The following is a 16,561-nucleotide window of genomic DNA, read 5'->3' on the forward strand; positions in this document are numbered from 1 at the left end:
GAAGGGTTAAAATGATGAACCAATATTTTTCAAAGCTCAAGTGAAAATTAATGTTGCCTGATGAAACGTTTTAAAATTATATGCTTATGTTCTAGTTTAAATTGATACTACCTCAAGGGTTTTGTTAAAGGCTGTTACAATTGATGCTGATCAGCAAATGGTATTTTTGTGTAAAACTGTTATAATGTTCTAGCTATGTATACCGTTTCCAAATAGTTATTACCAGTGGGGACAAGTATGTACTGCTTGACATGGCTGTGTGACATTTCCAGTGCTTTTTTAAATACCTTTATTGAAAGATTACTTAAGACGTAGACAAACATAAATTTATATAAAATAAAACAAACCATATGTCCATGTTCCTAGTAACAAACATTTTACTTCATGTTTTTTGTATAATTATCATTAATCCAGCATTACATAAATTGCTCAGTTCCTGCCTTCCCTTAAATTTCACTAATCCTTTAAAACATTATTCTGCATGTATTTTTTCTCACAATTTCTATTTTTTATGTAATTTGTTCATACCATTTTCTGAAGATCCCACTTTTAGTTCTTCTGTCTCCTGTTACAGTATTCAATACTTCAAATGCAGCTGATTTAAACTTTGATTTTCTTGTAATTGCTTTTTTTGGCATCCACCAGAATTAAACTAAGCAAGGCCTTGCTATGTCAAGGCATTTCAGAGTTTGTATTCCACCTAAAAACAATCATTTTTCTTAGTTACACCCATTTGCTCACGCAATATTTCTGATAGAGTACTCTGCAGGTAAAATGTGAAGCCTGAAGACTCATTACAGTCCCAAAACATACGTTGCCAGTTACCTCTCTTCCCCATTGCACCTCCAACATTTGGTGTCTACCTAAAGAAAACTTTGAGGTCTGCTTGGGGTGTAGGTATACTTATGCAGGCACCTCCAAACAAAAATCGTACATCATCTAGACTTTGTTGCATACTTGGGAGCCATCCATATGTCCACGCATTGTTTCCTTGTTAATTGCATATCTAATCTCTCTTCCAAATCTTTTTCAAACCTTCTGTGATTGATTCCTACAGTTGTACAATGTCTTACATGCCCTATTAATTATCACTTTTTTAACAACAGCTTCTGTTCTCAATTCAGCTAGAAACTCTACCAGAACAGATCTTTCCCTTTGCTTCTCTACCAGAGTTAGAGTATAGGCAATCTCTAGCCTGCAGTCCAAATGTCTTTTTGGCCTCTTCCCATTCTGTTACATTTCGTTTTCTGGTTATTTGGTTCATAGGTTCATAGGTTTGTACTAGGCTATCGGCCCGAGGGCCTATGCAAGCCTAGCCATAACAATTCCCTGGATATTTCTTCCCACAATATTTACTTCTCTGTACCCCTGTCTAGCAGGGCGACTGACATGATCCCCACGGTGAATTTCCTATCTCCCATCCAATCATCAAGGTTCCTTTTGAAGAGGACCAATGAGGTGCACTGCATGACATGTATGGGCAGTCTATTCCAGAGTATGGGGAGTCTCTGGGTCAGGAACTTATCCTTTCAGCATGTTTTGTTCATTGTGATGACAAGGTTTAGATCCCTGGAGTGTGTGGCTCTGAAGGATTGAGATTTCTGTAAGTGGAGCATGTCCAACAGTTCAGGGTTTGACATGGCCTTGTATGTTAAGCAGAGATCGCCTCTGAGTAGACGATATGCCACAGAGTATAGCTGGAGTTTTTTTTAGACTGTCAGCATATGGCATCTGCTTTAGGCCTGTGATTCTTTTAGTGAGGTATTTCTGTGGTCTTTCCAGCTGTTGCAGATGTCTTGTGAGGTACATACTCAAACAGGGCATTATACTGTGTAATGGGTCTAATGAGGGATGAGTACAGTGGGACAATGACCTCCTTTTTTCTGGATGAAAAGCCCTTAGTGATTAGGTGTGCCACATAGGATTTCCTGACTGTTGTGGCGATGTGGTTATTGAAAGTGAGACCACTGTCCACCTGTGTCCCTAAGTCTCTCATCACACTTTCGATGTCTAGTGTCCTGTCACCTATGTGGTAATTCATGGGTACATGTTTTTTTCCAAAGGGGATAACTATACATTGCTTGGCATTAAGCTTGAGCCCTTGGCTCTGGCACCAGGCATCTATTTCTGTAAGGCCCTTTTGTAGAATATCCACATCATTTGAGGATTCAATAATGGCTCCCAGTTTACAATTATCTGCAAACTTAGCCAGAGACCCTTAGTGTTGGCCTGTACTTCAGAGAAGTAGATGCCAAACAAGAGTGGTCCCAGGACTGAACCCTGAGGTACTCCACTTGTCACTTGTCTGGAGCTGGATTTGGAGTTTGCTACATTTACAGTCTGGGTTCTGTCAGTAAGCCAGTTGGCAACTCATTGAGTGATGTAGGGATTTATGTCCAGCTTAGGAAGTTTATCTATGATTCTAGAGTGGGGGATGGTGTCGAAGGCCTTGGTGAGGTCCAGATAGGCTGTGTGGACATCCTTACCCTCGTCCACAGCTCTGGAGACTAATTCGAAGAAGTCGGTCAGATTCAGGAGACAAGATAGGTCCTTCACAAACCCAAACTGGGTGGGGTCCAGTGTTTGAAGGTTGCCATTGTCTTTGTTTATAAGTTCCATGATAATGCGTTCCATGCCCTTGCAGATCAGGCTTGTCAGACTGATGGGATGGTAGTTCCCGGGATCCAAGGCGGATCCTTCCTTGTGGAGTGGGATAACTGTAGCTGTGCGCCACTAAGTGGGCACGAAGCCTGAGGTGAGGCTATGATTAAACATGACACTTGAGGTGCCAGTTCATTTTGTAGTTCATGTAGTACACAGCCTGGGATGTCATCTGGTCCCATGGATGCTATAGTCTTAGCTTTGGAGAGTACAGTTTCTACCTGTGTGGCCGTGATTACTGGAATTTGGCAATCATTCGGTATTGAGATGGGCCCTTTATGGGGTGAGAGGAGGGTGAAGTTGGCACTAAATCGATCTGCCAGGATATTGGCAATATCCTTGGGATCAGTATATTTAATGCCATTCTGTTGTAGCTCAGAGCAGATCTGAGCATTGCCATTTAGATTCTTGACATAACTATAGAATGCCTTGTGGTTGTCTTTGGAATCTTTGGCAATTTTATTTTTATAACTAGCTTTTGAGGATTTTGAGGGATCTCAGCTTCATACTGAGGCTGGTGAGGGAGTTTTTTGCATCCTGGGATGTTCCTCTTTTCTGCAACAGTTTCTTCCTTCTGTTGTATAGTTTGTTTATAGCAGGAGACCAGCAGATTGGCTTCCTTTTTTTGGAGAAGAGCATCTTGGTTCTGTTTGGGATGGCACGATTCATGCACGAGTGGATGTGCTCGTACAGTGCCTTAGTGTAGGATTCTGCAGTCAAAACTTTCAGATCCCATCTGCATGGGTGTCATGAAGTTTGTCACTTCTGACTTCAGTAGCATGAAGTTGGCTTTGGAGAAGTTTAAGGAGGTTTCCTTACTAGGGGGTGGGGATGGGATGTGGATGTCAAGGGTGATTTTGCTTATGGTCAGACCTGACCAATGAGGGGGTGACCACTGGTGTGGAGCATCTATCTCCCATGTTGGTAATGACCAGGTCTAGGATATTGGAGCCCCTGGTGGAACAATGGATTAGTTGATCCAGGGCGTTGGAATTTATGAATTCCAAGAACTGTTGGGAAAAGGAGTTGGTACCAGAGTAGTTTTCCCAGTTAATGGCAGGGTAGTTTAAATCACAAGGTGTTTGGTTGTATCTTAATATTTTCCAGTATGTTTAGAAAGGTGTACTGAGAATCTTGGGACATGGTGGGGGATCTGTAGCAAGCTACAATTTGGATTGCAGTCTTACCTAGTGCTAGTTGCACTTGGAGAATTTCAGATACATTGTGTTGGGCAACTAGCCTGGAGGTGTGAATATCCCTGGTGAATATGGACACTCCTCCACCTTCAGTGTTTCGGTCTTGGTTTTGTGGCCGAAAAGTGTGGTAAGAGTTGTAGCCTGGTATTGCAGGGGTGCTCTCTGGAGCCTTGAACCAGGTCTCAGTTACTGCACAGATATTGATGTTCTCCATTTTTAGGAGTGCCTTGAGTGCATTTTGAGATTTGGACTTTTAGCATTGACTAGCATTACCTTCAGATTTTGTATTCTTGTATCTGTTACGGTGGTGGTTTTATCCTTTGAACCTTGCCTAAAAAGGCACTATAGGGGTGGCAAGAGCTTTAGCCAGTAACCTGAATCCCAGGGGTGACAGGTACAGACCATCTCTGCCAAAGCATCGTGGTTTGTTGATCATGTCTTCCTAGGCAGACAAATACTGGATCCCCTTTGAATGACACCAGAAGCTTAACCAATTGTTGAAGTCTCAACTACCTGGGTTCCTTTGCCAGATTTCTCCAGTAAGTTCCAGACCTCTCTTGGCTATTCTCTGTACCCATAATTGCACTCATCCATATTGGCAAAATCTCCTTCAATTCTCGTGTTGGCTTGGTTCTTAGAATAGTTTCTGCTACTTTATGCATATAATATTCTTTTATTCTCAAGGATCTGTATACAGAATTCCACTCTCCTTATTTCTTGAATTTCCCATTTATCATCATCCCTTTCCACTTTGAATTATAACTTTCTGCTTGTGTTATATGAGCTTTAACTGTGTAGCTTTAAAATATCCTTTCATATTAGGTAATCCTAAACCACCTTGTTCTGTTGGAATGATCAACTTATCCTACATCATCCTTGCCCTCTTCCCCTCCCAGATAAATTTCTTCAGTTCTTTATACATTATCATCCACAACTTCTCCTCTGGTTGATAAGCATATGCGTGACCTTGTATACAAGACTAAAGGGACTAAAACCATTTTCAATACTTGTATCTTGCCATCCATATCCATAAACAAGAGCTTTCAGTTTGTTTTTTTTTTGTTTCCTTGGGTGCCATAATAGAATCCTTTTTAATCCAGACTCCTAAATAATTTTTGTACCCCTAACTGTAGGTATTGCTGGACCAATTCATGTGTGGGTACATAGTTTACAACTGTAGCCTTTGTTTTTATCTCCATTAATTTCGTATAACCCTGCAAAGACTTGAAACTGCATCAGGAGGCTCCATAACACAGCAACATCTTTTTTCTGGTTTTCTGAGGAACAAAATAATATCTTCTGCAAATAAAACCAACTTTTATTGATTACCATACCAGTTATATATCCTTGAATTTCTGAGTCCCTTATTTTTTTTTTTGCCAATGGCTGTAAATGTAAATCAAATAACAAAAGGGGAAAGAGGGCACCACTCCCTGATTCCTCTCTTCAGACGCATCTTGTTAGGGAGGAACCCCCCCCACTTTAATTTTTGCCTTTCATCCCTCGTATACCGTAATTAATCTTATTGTATAAAGTAATAAAAATACTTCCATTGCCGTACTTGTAAAATCCCAGCTTATTCTTTTGAATGTTTTTTCTGCATCAAGACCCACCAACAACAGTGGCATTTGCTTACACTGCTTCCTTCTGAATCATTGTTCTGTTAATGTTGTCACATGTTTGCCTCCCCTTTACAAATCCACATTTATCCATATCTATCAATTTTGGCAACACCTTTACCATTCTTTTAGGTATTATAGACATAAACACTTTATAATCTTAGTTTATAATTGAAATGGGGCCACTATGAAGCTGGGTATGATGGTTCTTTCTAATGTTGAAGTATTAGAGCCACGACAGCTTTCATCCAGGATGTTGGTGCTTCCCCTCCTTTTAAAATACTGTTAAGCAAAACTTTTCAGATCTTTATCACTTTCTTCCTTCCTAGCTTCTAAACTTCCACAAGAATACCATCTATTCCTGGAGACCATTGTGCAGAGTGGTTATACACCACCACCATCTTTTTATCATCTCCTCCCATCTTAACTGTTACTTGTGGAACCTCATCTACCTCTGACCTTTGTATACTTAAGTCTTCCATAAATAGTTCCATTTGTGCTCTTTCTTGATTTCCCTATTTCTCTGCGATATACAGATTTTCATAAAATTTCCAAGAGACTTCTAATACCTCGACAGGATCTCTGGTAATTTTTCTTGTTATAGGCTTTCCTACGTTTAGTAACTACCCTTTCTACTTTCTGTTGCCCAAGTCATTGTGCTAAACCTTTTTGTGCTCTGGAGTTATCAAAAACAGTTGCTTAACAGCAAGCTTTCTAAAGTCATGCACCCTTTCTCCTTTCTGTTGCCTAAGTCATTGTGCTAAACATTTTTATGCTCTGGAGTTATCAAACACAGTTGCTTAACAGCAAACTTTCTAAACTCATGCATATTATCTAGATACTCCCTTATTTTCTCTTTAGCATTCTGCAGTTGTAACTCATCTTGGTCTGAGACCCCCCCCCCCCTTTTATTCTGCAATACCTTTGTCAGTCCTAAATAATTCCTGTTGCTTTGTAACCCTATTTGTTTTTCTTTTTACCCTATTTTTAAACTCCACTTTCATTTTATCCCACTCACTAGCTGTAACCTCTGAAGAAATATATTCTCTAATAAGTCTTGAATAATTTTCACTACCCATTCCTTAAATTCCTCTCTTTTTAACAGGTGTCTCATTTTTAATTCATTAACCTGCATTTTTGTCTTAGCTATGTTATTGGCGCATGATCTGAAACAGTTACTTGATGTGTTGAAGCTTTCAATTAAATACACATATTCCTATAACTTCTTTCTAGTCTAGCCCAGTTATTGTACCTTGGGGAATATGTAAATTCTCTGTAAGTTCTTATTACTGAATTCAAGTCTTCCATACTGAATATTTTCATAAATTTCATAAGTCTACCCTCTTTTGTTCTATTTTCCCTTCTAGGCTCCTTAAATACATCTCTGTGTTGCAAATTAAATTCATGTCCTCCTCTGTATTTAATATTCCCTGCTGAAAGAAGATTATTTCTCTCAAAACCTTCTTATGCTCCATAACAGCAGTTTAGGCAAAATATAAATACATTCCAACATAATTCTCCTCCATTGCCAGTAGCCCTTTATTACCACAAATCTACAATTATTTTTTTTCTCTTCTGCCATTAGATCTCCTGTAGCAATTAGGAAAAGGGGAACTTGTACCTTGTCCTTGATAATATGCTGAATATCAATCCTGAATTTTTTTTTTTTATAAAATGCGCATGCTCACTTCTTTCCAAATGTGTCTCCTATAGCATTACTATTTGCACTCTCATTTCTTAATATAATTCAGTACTCTTTCCTTTAGGCCAATGCATGGGAAGCTCTTAAAGTTCCAGAATAATATGGATAGAGTAGTCATTATAAGAAGTTATTCTCACCAATTACCTATTGTATATGACAGCTTTTTTAAATGTCTATTTCTAGCTGTTGTGTTACATGCACCCATTAATATTTGGCAGATTGATCTTTTATACACATTTCTTGTCATTGCCATTTGAACCTATGTCATATTTTACTAGAAAGTTTATTTTAATGAAAACCCTCAAAATAAAAAGCCAAACAGCCCCCATAACCTATTAACTTAAAACAAACACAATAAACTAGGTACATCTTCAAATAATGAAGTTTAACCATCCTGATAGGAACAACTGTTCCAAATCAATGGTTGCAACATCAAGCATTAAGAACCAACAGCAAGAAGTATGCTCCTTCTCAACAGTAAACCAGGAAGCAAGGCAATAGAAGTACTGTCACATAACAAGGATGGTAAATAATTACCACTTGTTCTCACTAAAAAACTTCCAAAAAACTTCAAACACTTTCATCAAGTAACATGACTTCAGCAAAAGGTACTTCTGTTGCCTTGTTGCCTGGTTGCCTGGTAAACCACAGGCATTACTTAACCTAAAATTAAGGTTATCCATGCCAAAATGCATTTACAGCCTGTGCTTCCGGTCTTTTCTTATCTTAACTTTATCCCTTTTCCTAATGTGAAAACTGGCTTGTACTGTTTCAGAAAACATTAACTTTTAGCCTTAAAGTGTTCTGGCTTTTATTGCCTGCCCCTGTAGTCAGCTTTTCTCCATCAAAGCATAAGAACAAAATGTACTGCTGCCCTCAACAGCAGACTTCTCAGTTCATACTGAACATTTATTTGCTAAAGGAAAACTTTTCATTACATTCGGTGTTCCCTTATTTACTTGCTTACACAAAAAATTGTTATTGGATAATCCAGATATTCACCTAAGCAAAAGTAAGAGAAAACATACCAACGCTACATATATCATCTGTGCATTTTTATATCTCCTCCCAACCTCAACAACCCAAGATTACAGCATATTAACTTAAACATGTTTTAGTCCAGCCATTCTTCTCTTTACATTGTAATGCTTACATTTCTTAAAACTAAAAAGATGGAGGGAAAAGGTCCCCATTTACTTTAGTATCTTTATCACATACAACAACTGAAAATGCTTTACTATGTAACGCAAAGTTTATATCATGAATCTCACACTTGCATCTTGACGTTCCCTGATTACTTGGTCAAATTTCTCTTCATCCTGGTGTCAGTGAATAATCATAGCTCTGAAAACATTTGATTTATTTTTTCCTCTGTAGGTATTGTTTATATTGCCTTATGTTCTGCATGTCCTGCCTTTTATGTTGACATGTCCACTAGGAGTTTAAGAAAAAGAATTTTGGAGCACGAGTATACTATTAAAACAAAAAACTAACCGCTCTGTTTAAGCATTCTTGGGAAAAAAGGTACTTTTTCTGTGTTGGAGGTGGTTAGGCAGGACATAAGGGGAAGCAGCTTTATAGGTTCATAGGTAGGTACTAGGCTATCTGCCCGAAGGCATTTTTAAGCCTAGCCAGAATGTGTTGGCTTTCGCCGCCCCCTTAGATTAGTTTCCTGTGCCTCTGTCCAGCAGAGCGATTGAAGTGATCCCTGGGGTAAACTTTGGTTCCCATCCACTCGTCAAGGCTTCTCTTGAAGAGGGTTAGCAAGGAGCTCTGCCTAATGTAGATTGGAATCTTGTTCCAGAGCATGGGAAGTCTCTGGGACAGGAATCTATCCCTCCAGGATGTCCTATTTATTGTTGTGGTGAGGTTTAGATCCCTGGAGCGTGTGGCTCGAGGGGATATGGTTTTCTTTAGGTGGAGCATGTCCATCAATTCTGGGTTGGACATGGCCTTGTATGTCAGGCAGAGATCACCACCGAGTACAGCTGGAGTTTCTTCAGTCGAGCTGCATAGGGCATCTGCTAGAAATCTTGTGGCCCAGAGGGAGGCTGAGTGGCAATTTAGGCTGGCCTCCTATACTTCCCCAGGTTTTAATGATGCTGTGAACATTGTGTTTTTTTAAACAATAGGAAAGTGACTATTAATAAATATTAGCTTTGGTTGTTTCCAACAGCACTAGTCTATTGTTTTTCAATCAACAAAGTTTTGAATACTGAAATAGTTCATCTGCTTGCATTTTATTTTATTCTATGGCTTTTAATCAGCATTTAAATATGATGTAATCAGTTTTAACAAGAGTGATGTGCTTGACTGGCTGGTGTTAATTGTATTATTTAAATGTTTAACTGACTGAGTTTTTATGTTTAGTTTCTGAAGAAGTCTGTTAGATGAGTAGTGAGTATTAAACTTGGACTACGGTAAAAACTACTTATTGGAGTCCTCCTGGTGCATCATTTGGTGTTTCTTGCTTCTTGGTTGTGTCTTTGCAACTTTGCCTGGTACTGCTGTTTTTTTTTAGTTTTCCTCTGGATTACTGGAATCCATGTTTTGTGTCAAAGCTGGAGCTGGTACTGCATTTTGCAAAACAGCTGCAGGATTCTTTCCAGTCAGTGTTTTCTTTGTCTTTTCTAGTTGATTGTCTTTCAGGCTCTCTAATATTCCTCTTGCTGGCATCCAGGCAGTCTACTTACTAGCCAGTGGCTGAATTTAATAAAACTGGTAGAGTTATTGGCCCTTATCTTTCAGTTTCTTTTTTCACACTGGTAGAACTGAAATTAAGCTACTGATCAGTGTATAGCCATCTTGGAAGTCTGACATTTCCAGTGTTTTTTATCCTATAGTTAAAGATAGGGTCACATATGGCAAGGACAACCTTTATAGATATTGTATAGTTTTATCTTGGTTACTGTCAGCTCTCTGAGTTTTGAATTCATGGTATTGATGAATTTAGGATCTGATTATTTTTTGTTCTTGTGCTAGTTGCGTGTTTCAGCTACATGATTTCTGAATGCCTAGCAATTTTTACTTTTTAAGTCTTTATGGGTACATTCAGGCCAGTAAAGCCAAACCTGAAAAAGGCCAAAACATGCATGTCTACATACAGTCGTGTTTCGCTTTATTAGCCTATATGTACCCATAGATATAAAAAGATATGAGCATTTAGAATCCATGTAGCTGAAATACTGGTATATCCTTAAGGGTAATTTGCATATATGCCATGGGTTTCCACTGCAGGAGGTTTAAGGTAATATACAGTGAGGACTGTGTCTGGCTGGGTCATTCTTGCAGTTTTTACTGAATGGTGGTCTGCATGACTTTTTTTTACCCATTGACATATGTATATGTTAAAAGTTCCATCATGAATATTCACTCAGTATATGAGCTGTACTATTTTATATGCAAACATGTCTAACTTCAGAAAGTGAATGGCCTTTAGTTAACCTCAAAAAAAGTAATGTATTAAGCAACATTTTAATTATTATAACTTTGTTTCCCCAGGAGAGGTTGGGGACTGGAGGAACTATTTCAGTGAAGCTCAGAACCTAGAGATGGATGCCATGTTTGAGAAGTACCTAGCAGGAACAAAACTGGGGAAGAAACTACAATACGATGTGTACTGCAAATAAAGCCTGAAAGACACTATGCAATAGGCTCTAGTTGAACTCTAGAATCAAGCCATTGTTTAAAAACCTTGTCATCTCAATGTGTTCTTAAGTTTACCTTCTTCAGTGAGCAACTCTGTGGTAAGGTATATCATGTAATACCACACTGTATTAAGAGGTTTTATGTCAGTGTATGCAACATTCCAAATGTGGAGCCTGACAAGTTTATGGCCACTGCGTACTCACTTGTGAGCATTCTTAGAGTGGCAGCATGCAAGTCTTCCTTAACAGATAAGTATGCCAAACACTAATGAAAATAACCATTTAATTGTAGCCGTGCATACTGAGTCATTATTTACCAGGTAGAGTCTCAAAGAGCATTCTTTAAATTTGAAAATTAATATTTTTTTAAAAACTATCGTCTTCTGCATATAAAATTTTATTTTTTAGCTACATGTATGCATACCATGCAAGTCATGGTCCACAGATTAGTTTGTAACAGTACATTTAGAATACTACAGAAAAAAGTACTTTTATGTTGGACAGTAGAAGAGCTGAACTACGTGAACAGATTTTGTTATATCCTTAAAGTCCCTTTAAATACTAGATTTTAAACTGTAGGTGTGTTGTGTTCACTCTGTGCTGTTGCTGATATGAAATGTAATATATTAATATATGTCTTTAATTAAGGAATACATTTGGAATTTGTGATATCAAGGCACTAAAATGTGGAGTGTGTGTCACTTGTTTGTAACAGACAGCACCACTGTAGGACTTTTTTTCCCCCATAGTAAGCATAATTGTATTTTTTTTTTATTTTGTAGGAGCATTAAACACCAAATAAATTAAAACAGAAAATTGAGATGTTGCAAGTGGAAAGTTACTATTGGGTATCACAAACAAGATTTTCTGGAATTGCACTAATGTGGATAATGCAGGTTCTTAGATTTTTTGAGATGATTTGTTTACAATAAATATAGTTGCCATTCCATTCTTTTAGTTCTTGATTAGTCACGGTCTTCCCAACATAAATGAACTCCCTCTTGTCACTGCCTTATTGTCATCATTTTAAATGAAGTCTAGTTTAGATAATTCAGCTCTTTTCACTGGACAGCCCTTTCATTCATTTTCTTGTGTGCCTGGGAAGAGTACAGTTGCCTGTAGCTGTTGACTGATCCCCTAGTATTTGAATTGGACCAGGCACACTATACTGGTGAAAGCCCAAAATGCATAATATGCAAGGAAACGCCAATATGATGTATGGGAAAGTGGGATATACCAGTATTTTATGTTTGTGTGTGTGTGTGTGTATACATATGTATGTATCCAACTTTGTGTGCAAACTGTAAAATATATCACTCCCCCAAGGTTATATAATAAGCACGCAGCTGGAACTGGCACATGTTGGTTCTTCCACCTAGTTTCCAGTCATCTTTTTACTGCTGTGTACTGGAAGTTTTTTTGCATAAAGGAAGGGTTGTTAGGATATGAATTCTGCACGTTTACTGATAATGAGTATTAATAGTGCTATAGGCATTCCAAGAGAAAAAAAAATGTTATTGGAAGGATAAATTTTTTTTTTCATTGCATGACAGAGAACAAGGTAGCAGGATTCATGTCAGGAGAAAAGTAACTTGTACAGGTTTACTGTGCAGTTACATAATGTTAAGCTCATTGGGTCAGAAGCAACATTTTTATATATGAAATTGCTTTTATGGGACACTATTAATCATTCCAGACGTAGTGCAGTAAATGTAATGAAAGCAAGATTAGAATAAAGCATTCTTCCTGTGCATGTGGTGTCCATTTTGTTTCCAGTTTTGACAGGTGTGTGATGCAGTGTGGTATATAAAGTACAGTTTTGTACCTACCATAAATGTAGATGTTCGAGGATCTCCATTGCTGCAGTCCTGACAAATGGGTACTCCGCTGCCCACCATCGGCCCGAATACCAAAGGGCTAGAACTGGCGTCTGTCACGGGCGCCTGAGACTGACGTAAGTACTTGTCAGTACAAATGCGCATGACCGACGCCATAACCTCAGTCTTTCTTGCCTCAGACGCCAGAATGCAAAAAAGAAAACACCACCCAAAAAACCCCAATGTAAAAAGAAAAAGGGGGAAGGAGGGAGGGAAAATAGGACTGCAGCAATGGAGATCCTCGAACATCTACATTTATGGTAGGTACAAAACTGTACTATGTTCGTCGTCTCCCATTGCTGCAGTCCTGACAAATGGGTAGAATCCCAGTGCAACGGAAAAAGGGAGGCTGGCCAACTAAATAGCAGGAGGAGCTGCAGACATGCCCTGTAAGACTGCAGTGGCAAACCCAGCCCTAGACCTAGAATAAAGAGGCAAATGATAATGCTTTGTAAAGGTATGTACAGAACTCCAAGTAGCTGCCTCTAGAATGTCTTTCGTAGCTACCCCTCTCAAAAAAGCAGTAGAGGTAGCCCTAGTAGAATGAGGCCTGATTCCAACTGGAACCTCCTTACCATGATGAGAGTAACAAAAAGCAATACAATGGCCGATCCACTTGGAAATAGTTTGTTTCGAGACAGCTTTCCCACTTGAAGCCACAGCAAACGAAACAAATAACTGTTGAGATCTCCGGAACTCATTGGTTCTGAACAAATAATACCGTAACTGCCTATGCACATCCAAAGAATGCAAAACTCTTTCCCCTTCATTTTGGGGGTTAGCATAAAAAGTAGGCAGATGTATAGATTGGTTCAATGCCACATTAGAAACTACCTTAGGCAGAAAAGTAGGATTAGTACGCAAGGAAACTCTGTCCTGGTGAAAAATCAGAAAAGGTTCCACTGCCATGAGAGCCTGTAATTCAGACACCCGTCTAGCAGAAGTAACAGCCAATAAAAAAGCAGTCTTCCAGGACAACAACTTCAATTCAGCCGTAGCTGCAGGTTCAAAAGGAGGCAGAGTCAGCTTTTCCAAAACAAAATTAAGATCCCAGGCAGGAGTAGGAGCCCGTCGTGGGGGTCTTATATTCTTTGCCCCTCTAAGAAACTGTTTAAGCAAAGGATGTGAAAATAAAGGAGGATTACCATCATAGTGAGCAGAAATAGCTGCAGCATGCACTTTTATAGAAGAGAAGGACAAACCCTTGTCCAGTAACATAGTCAAATATTGCAAAGTACAACACAAATTAGGCAACGTGACATCAAGGCCTTTAGCTGAACTCCAAAGAAAAAATCTCTTCCATTTATCAGCATAAACTTTCCGAGTACTAGGACGCCTGGCTTCCAAAAGGACATCCAAAACTTGTTGAGGGAGCTGAAGGCCCTCATCCTCTAAAACTGAATGCGCCAGGCTGTCAGATGTAGGGATTGCACCCTGACATTGAGAAAATGATTGTTTTCCTGAGACAATAAGTGAGGAATCCGCGGTAATGGCCAAGGTGTCCCGTGAATTAGGCTCCTCAGCAGAGGGTACCAATGTTGACGAGGCCAATCCGGCGCTATAAGGATCATGCAAGGTTTGTCCCTCCTGACTTTCAACAGGACCTGTGGAAGAGGCAGAGGAGGAAAGGCATACACGTGAAGGTTGCTCCAACTGAAGGATAGTGCATCTATTTTCCAGGCTTTCGGATGAAACAGCCTTGTGCAAAACAGAGGCAGTTGGGAATTCAGAGGAGAAGCGAACAGATCTATGTCTGGAGTTCCCCAAGCCATGGTCAACTGACGAAATACCTGAGGATCCAACTTCCATTCGTGAGGATCCACCATCTGTCTGCTCAGAACATCTGCTAATGAATTTTGTGCTCCTGGCAGAAACTGTGCTCGAAGAGTGATGTGCAGATCCAAAGCAGTTTCCCATAACAGCATTGCTTGTCTGCAAAGAGGGTAAGAATGAGTACCCCCCTGCTTGTTGATGTACCACATGACAGTTGTGTTGTCTGTTCGAATCAACACCAGTCCCGGTCGAAGTAGATCCTTGAATGCTTTTAAGGCAAATTGAACCGCCAGCATCTCCTTCATGTTGATATGCAAGTGAAGCAACCCCGGGGGCCAAAGGTCTTGAATCCATTTTCCTTTGAAATGAGCTCCCAGGCTGACTCGAGGCGTCTGTCGTTAATATCTGACTTGCCTCCGGTTGGGTCACAGAGAGTCCCTTGTTTAGGTGACATTCCTGAGCCCACCACACAAATTCTTTCTGAATGCAAGGGAGAATCCGAATGACAGTATCCAAATCGTGGCTATGTTGAGTCCAAACGCTTTTGAGATACCACTGTAGCTTCCTCATATGCAGTTTGGCATTGGGAAGTACTAGAATGCAAGATGCCATGAACCCCAAGGCTTGAAGGACTGTCCTTGCAGTCAGCCTGGACATTACGGATAGCTGTTGGAAGTATAGGTGAAGATTTCTTTGTTTGTCCGGGGTAAGAGATGCCATCTGAGTAGCTGTATTCAGTCTCACACCCAGAAAACACATCTCCTGTGAGGGTACTAGACTGGACTTTATTTCGTTCACAGAATACCCTAGGCATCTGAAAACTGTCATCACAAACTGCAGATGTCGAAGAAGTTCGTGCTTGCCCTGAGCCAGTATCAAACAATCGTCCAGATAAGGATAAATTTGAATTCCCCTTAGCCGGAGAAAAGCTATTACTGGAGCCAGGACTTTTGTGAATACCCTGGGCGCAGTAGATAAGCCAAAGGGCAACGCAGAGAACTGATAATGCAAATTCCCAGTCCGAAACCTCAGGAATTTCCTGCAACTGGGCCTGATAGGAATGTGAAGATAGGCCTCCTTGAGATCCAAAGTCACCATCCAGTGATCTCTGCCTAGCATAGGCAACAGCTGCTGCAGTGTCAACATTTTGAATTTCGGAATGTCCAGAAAGGTGTTTAGAATGGATAAATCCAGAACGGGCCTCCAAATATTTCCCTTCTTGGGCAAAAAGACGGGAATAAAACCCCGTGCCTCTGTCCACAGAAGGAACTGCCTGTATTGCTCCCAACCGGAGCAGAGAAAAAATCTGTGCCTGCGCTTCCAGTCTTTGCTGATGAGGCACATCCGGCATACCTTTGAAAGGAGGGAATGTGTGAAAATAAAACTTGTAGCCTCGAGTTATAATGTCCAATACCCATTTGTCTTGGGTAACCAAATGCCAATTCCCTTTGAAAAGTCCCAGTTTTCCCCCTAGAGGAGCTGCCAGCAAAGCAGAGTCCGGCAGCTGAAGACACAGGTCATTGGGACTGCTTCCGAAAGGACTGACCCCTGCCCACCCCAGCAGAAGGGGTAAAAGAATTCAAAGGCCTAGAAGTAACAGGGCCCTGAGAAAAAGCCCTACCTCTACCACGCCTCGACCTGCCCCTAGAATGAAAATCCGAAGAGGGAAAAGACCATCCCCTAGCAGGCCAATTCCTACTGAACTTAGGGGGCTGAACCTGTAAGAAGTCCTTTACCGTCTGCATAGACTTAGCTTTTTCCTCCTTCTTTTTCAAAACTGATTCCACTGGAGGGCCAAAAAGAACATCAGAATGCAAAGGAGCATCCATAATGCGAGCCTTAACATGCTCTGACAAGGACTGATCTCTAAGCCAGGCATGTCTGCGAACAACAGAACTAGTAGCAGCCACCCTGGAAGAAGCTTGTAAAGCATCAAAACCACACTGCAAAGAATGCTTACCAACCTGGTCTGAAGCATGCACTAAATCCTGAAGCTCCTTACAGTCAACACCTTCAGACAAAGCATCCACTTTACATTTCAATTGACTTAGCAAATAATTCTGATACCTGAGCATATGAAATTGAC

General features: G+C 40.0%; 1 protein-coding gene across 1 annotated transcript in view; it reads left to right on the plus strand.

The window, feature by feature from the left end:
* LOC122792403 (sulfotransferase 6B1-like) overlaps positions 1–12,576 on the plus strand; it is a 166,889-nt gene extending 154,313 nt beyond the window's left edge. Inside the window, exon 5 of the mRNA XM_044060192.1 lies at positions 10,680–12,576. Coding sequence (XP_043916127.1) covers positions 10,680–10,807 — 128 coding nt within the window. The 3' untranslated portion in view covers positions 10,808–12,576. The remainder of the gene's footprint in view (positions 1–10,679) is intronic.
* Positions 12,577–16,561: the final 3,985 nt, after the last annotated feature.

Source organism: Protopterus annectens, chromosome 1.part2 (assembly GCF_019279795.1).
Source record: "Protopterus annectens isolate FY-2018-M chromosome 1.part2, PAN1.0, whole genome shotgun sequence".
NCBI classification, from domain to species: domain Eukaryota; kingdom Metazoa; phylum Chordata; order Ceratodontiformes; family Protopteridae; genus Protopterus; species Protopterus annectens.